Source organism: Psammomys obesus, unplaced genomic scaffold, assembly GCF_907164565.1.
Source record: "Psammomys obesus unplaced genomic scaffold, mPsaObe1.curated_primary_1811, whole genome shotgun sequence".
Taxonomy (NCBI): domain Eukaryota; kingdom Metazoa; phylum Chordata; class Mammalia; order Rodentia; family Muridae; genus Psammomys; species Psammomys obesus.
In genome coordinates this window covers 22998909-23002414 of record NW_026585504.1, presented here as the reverse complement: position 1 = coordinate 23002414, position 3506 = coordinate 22998909, and the positions used below count along the sequence as shown (strand labels likewise).

The 3506-nt window shown below is 42.8% G+C and overlaps 1 protein-coding gene across 1 annotated transcript in view; it reads right to left on the bottom strand.

Moving 5' to 3' along the window:
* Positions 1-1824, bottom strand: part of Nutm1 (NUT midline carcinoma family member 1) — a 10833-nt gene extending 9009 nt beyond the window's left edge. Inside the window, exon 1 of the mRNA XM_055604881.1 lies at positions 1794-1824. Within this exon, the coding sequence (XP_055460856.1) occupies positions 1794-1809 (16 nt within the window). The 5' untranslated portion in view covers positions 1810-1824. The remainder of the gene's footprint in view (positions 1-1793) is intronic.
* Positions 1825-3506: the final 1682 nt, after the last annotated feature.

Sequence of the window (3506 nt, the reverse complement as noted above, 5' to 3'; positions counted from 1 at the left end):
TCTTCTTCTTCTTCTTCTTCTTCTTCTTCTTCTTCTTCTTCTTCTTCCTCTTACCCTTCCCCCCTTCCCCTCTTCTCTTCTTTCTTCCTCTTCTTTCTCTCCTCCTCCACCTCCTTTTTCTTTGGTTAATCAAGACAGGGTTTCTCTATGTAGTCTGGGCTGTCCTGGACTCACTTTGTAAACTAGGCTAGACTCAAACTCACAGAGATCTGCCTGCCTCTGCCTCCCCGAGTGCTAAGAATACAGGCGTGAGCCACCACGCTGGCTAGTCTTGTTGCTTAATGTTAGAAATTCAGGGCTCACGAAGAACAAAGCATTGAGCTGGAGCTAACAAAGAAGGAGATCTAGCACATAGTTTCTGCAGGGAATCAGCTAGCTGAATGCTGGTCAGGCAGAGTGGGGGTGCAGGAGAGGGGAATAAGCACACATATGTGTGTTTCATTAAACAGAGCCTGTATCCCGCATGACTTTAATGATAAAAACAGAACCCAACTGGCCTAATTTCATGCTATTATTATCCCTTAAAAAAAAAAATATTCCACTAACAAACCAGCACCACTCAGACTCCACTTCGTGACCACAAAGGAGTCGTGAAATAGGAACAAACTAATCTTCACACTCTTCTGAACCATACAGCAGAGGGCTGGGTTATACCACCAAGTTCTGCACACAGTGAAATGGTCCTAAGGTCTGAGCACCACAACAGGAAAGAAAACTGAGCATCTCACTGTGGCTAAGATGATCTGTCTCCTCCAGCCTGAAAATCAAGAAAGACTGCCCCTAACAAAAATAAATAAATTTACTTAAAAATATGTGCAGGTTTGTAAATACAACCACTCTGGCGGATGACCACAAGTTTAAGGCCAGCCTGGGTTACAGAGGGAGTTCAAGGGCAGCCTGAACAACTTTGTGAGACCTTGCCCCAAACTAAAAAGTGAAATGAGGACTGCAGATGTGGCTCACAAAATGCTTGGCTAGCAAGGACCCAAGTTCAATTTTAATAATCAAATATTTACAGAGAATGAGCACATGCTCAGAAATCCTCCATGGAGGTTCCCTCCTTAGAACACTAATTAGATGGAACCTTGATCTTAGACTCCCAAACTTCCAGATACGTGCATAATAAATTACAATGAAAGAAAAAGAAAGAAAAGCCTTCTGCCTGAACTGAAAAGAAGCCACCTCTGTGGCTAATAGGAGCCATCAGGCCCTGGGCACAAGCAGTTTTGCAAAATCTCTAGCCCTGTTCACTGGCTCATACGTGAATAAAACCCTCCTGAGGAGTTTTGGCTTTCTGAGTAAGGCTGTTGTCCTGGCCCAATCCCACTCCTCCAACTTTTAGGCTACTTTCCCTCACAAAATCAAGAGACTCAGCCCTGCCTTCTCATGGCAAAGTCCTAGAGCAGGCATTAGTTGCCAGAGGATGCATGGATCTTGAGCCTTCCCTGAAACCTTGCCAACACAACCCCATATAGACATAAACTCTGTTTCCCCCCCAGGGATGTTAAAGAGGTCCCTCTTCATGGCAATCAAATTGGCAATTGGTATCCAATCCCAATATTCAGCGTGTTACTTCTGACATACTTTGGTTCATTTCCAAGGATGCTCTTCCCAATTCTTAATTGTAAAAAAATCGACTTCCCCGGGTTCTCTAAGGCCTGTGTGGGGTCTGATGTCTTAGATCCCTATAGGTTGTCCTAAATAATTTTATTCCTAGGTAAAGGGGCAAATCTGACACCCCACAGACGTGAACACATGGCACATACTCTACACTTCACAACGCCCAGTCTTACTTCCATCTGACGCCATTATCGGAGGTTTAGGTACACCAACAGTGGCTGTCGGGAAGCCTCCAGAACGAAACAGTTGAGTCCAGGATCCAAGCAGTAACCTAGCTCTTTCTGTAAAACCCAATGAAGGTAGGGTAAAGAATGAGTCAAAACAGAATTAGAATCTTGAACTCAGGCATTCTACAGTGGGGGAGGAGAGGGAATATTGATTGTGTGGTGAGAATGGGGGACATATTACACAGCGAGTTCTAAGAGGTGAGCAAAAACTAGAAAATCCTGTCTACATTAACTTGATGGCTGGGAGTCTTCTTTTAGGGCAATTTGTATATTGTTTCTCAGATTCCCAACATCATACTGTCCTTTTCACTTTTGGTTTCTTCTTCTAGTCTTCAACAGCAGAGCTAATCCTGTACGCTTCGGTTTCTGCAGTTCTGCAACTGACTTCCTATTAACAACAGACTGCTGGTAGACCTTTGGCTTGTTTCAGTGATGACTCATTTTCTGAGCCAAATTCACAGCTTGTAGAGTCGAGGATTAAAAAAACTACACACTTGAAATTGACATGTCTCTGGTGTTCAACTGCTGTGGCGTGAGCGCCACCTTCTTGAAAAGCTGCCGCCCCACTTGTGATTGTAGGACTCAGGAGGCTAAGGGGAGGAGGCTAGACTTTGAGAAAAGCCTGAGCTACAAGGCAGAATTAACTATCTGAAAAAAATAATAATAATTTTTTTTCTGTAAAAACCCAAACAGTCCAGTCCCAACAGCTCTGCAATTCATGGAAGCCACAGCTTTTTCCATTTGCTGAAAATGTTAATTAAAAAAATTTTTTTTCAATTAATTATTTATTTAATTTTGAGACAAGGTCTCACGCAACAGAGATCTGCCTGCCCTCTACCTCCTGAGTACTGGTATTAAAGACCAGTACCTTAGAATGAGGAGGAGGAAGAGGATGAAGAGGAGGAGGAGAAGAAAGAATCTTTAATAGTTTTTAAAGGGTTTATGCAGTTTTATTTTGTGTGTGTGGATATTTGCCTGAATGTAGGACTATGCAGCTGAGTGTGTGCCTGGTGCCCACAGAAGCCAGAAGAGGGAGTCAGAGCCTCTGGAACTGGAGTTGCAGCCAGTTGTAAGTTGCCATGTGGGTGCTGGGGACTGAACCTGGGTCTTCTGCAAGAGATTCAAACATTCTTAACCACTGAGCCATCTTCCCAGTCCCTTTTTAATTTTGAGATAGTCTGGCTAGGGAGCTTAGGTTCACACTGAAGACTCCTAGCCATAGCATCTTGAGTGCACAACCCCTGCCTTAAAATGACCATAAAGTTTTTTTCATTAAATTGTTTTTTTAAATTTAAATTAATATATTTGCATGTCCCAAAAGTCAGACTAAGAAAAGTTTTGAGGGGGAGATAAAAGGGGATGAGAAAGGGGCATGGGAAAGTGAAAATGACTAAAATTCAGTGTGTGTGTTTGTGTGTGTGTGAGAGAGAGAGAGAGAAGACAACAATAACAACAAAATCCACACAAAACAAACAAACAAAAAAAATCCAGCCTATACAAAATAAAATATACCTCACCAAGCACTCTTTATATTCATTTCCCTGTAACCAAGTCCCCCATGCCGAACATACCAATATTAACTTTCTTATACATTCCTGCTCCTGGCACAATCTCACACACACACACACACACACACACACACACACACACACACACACA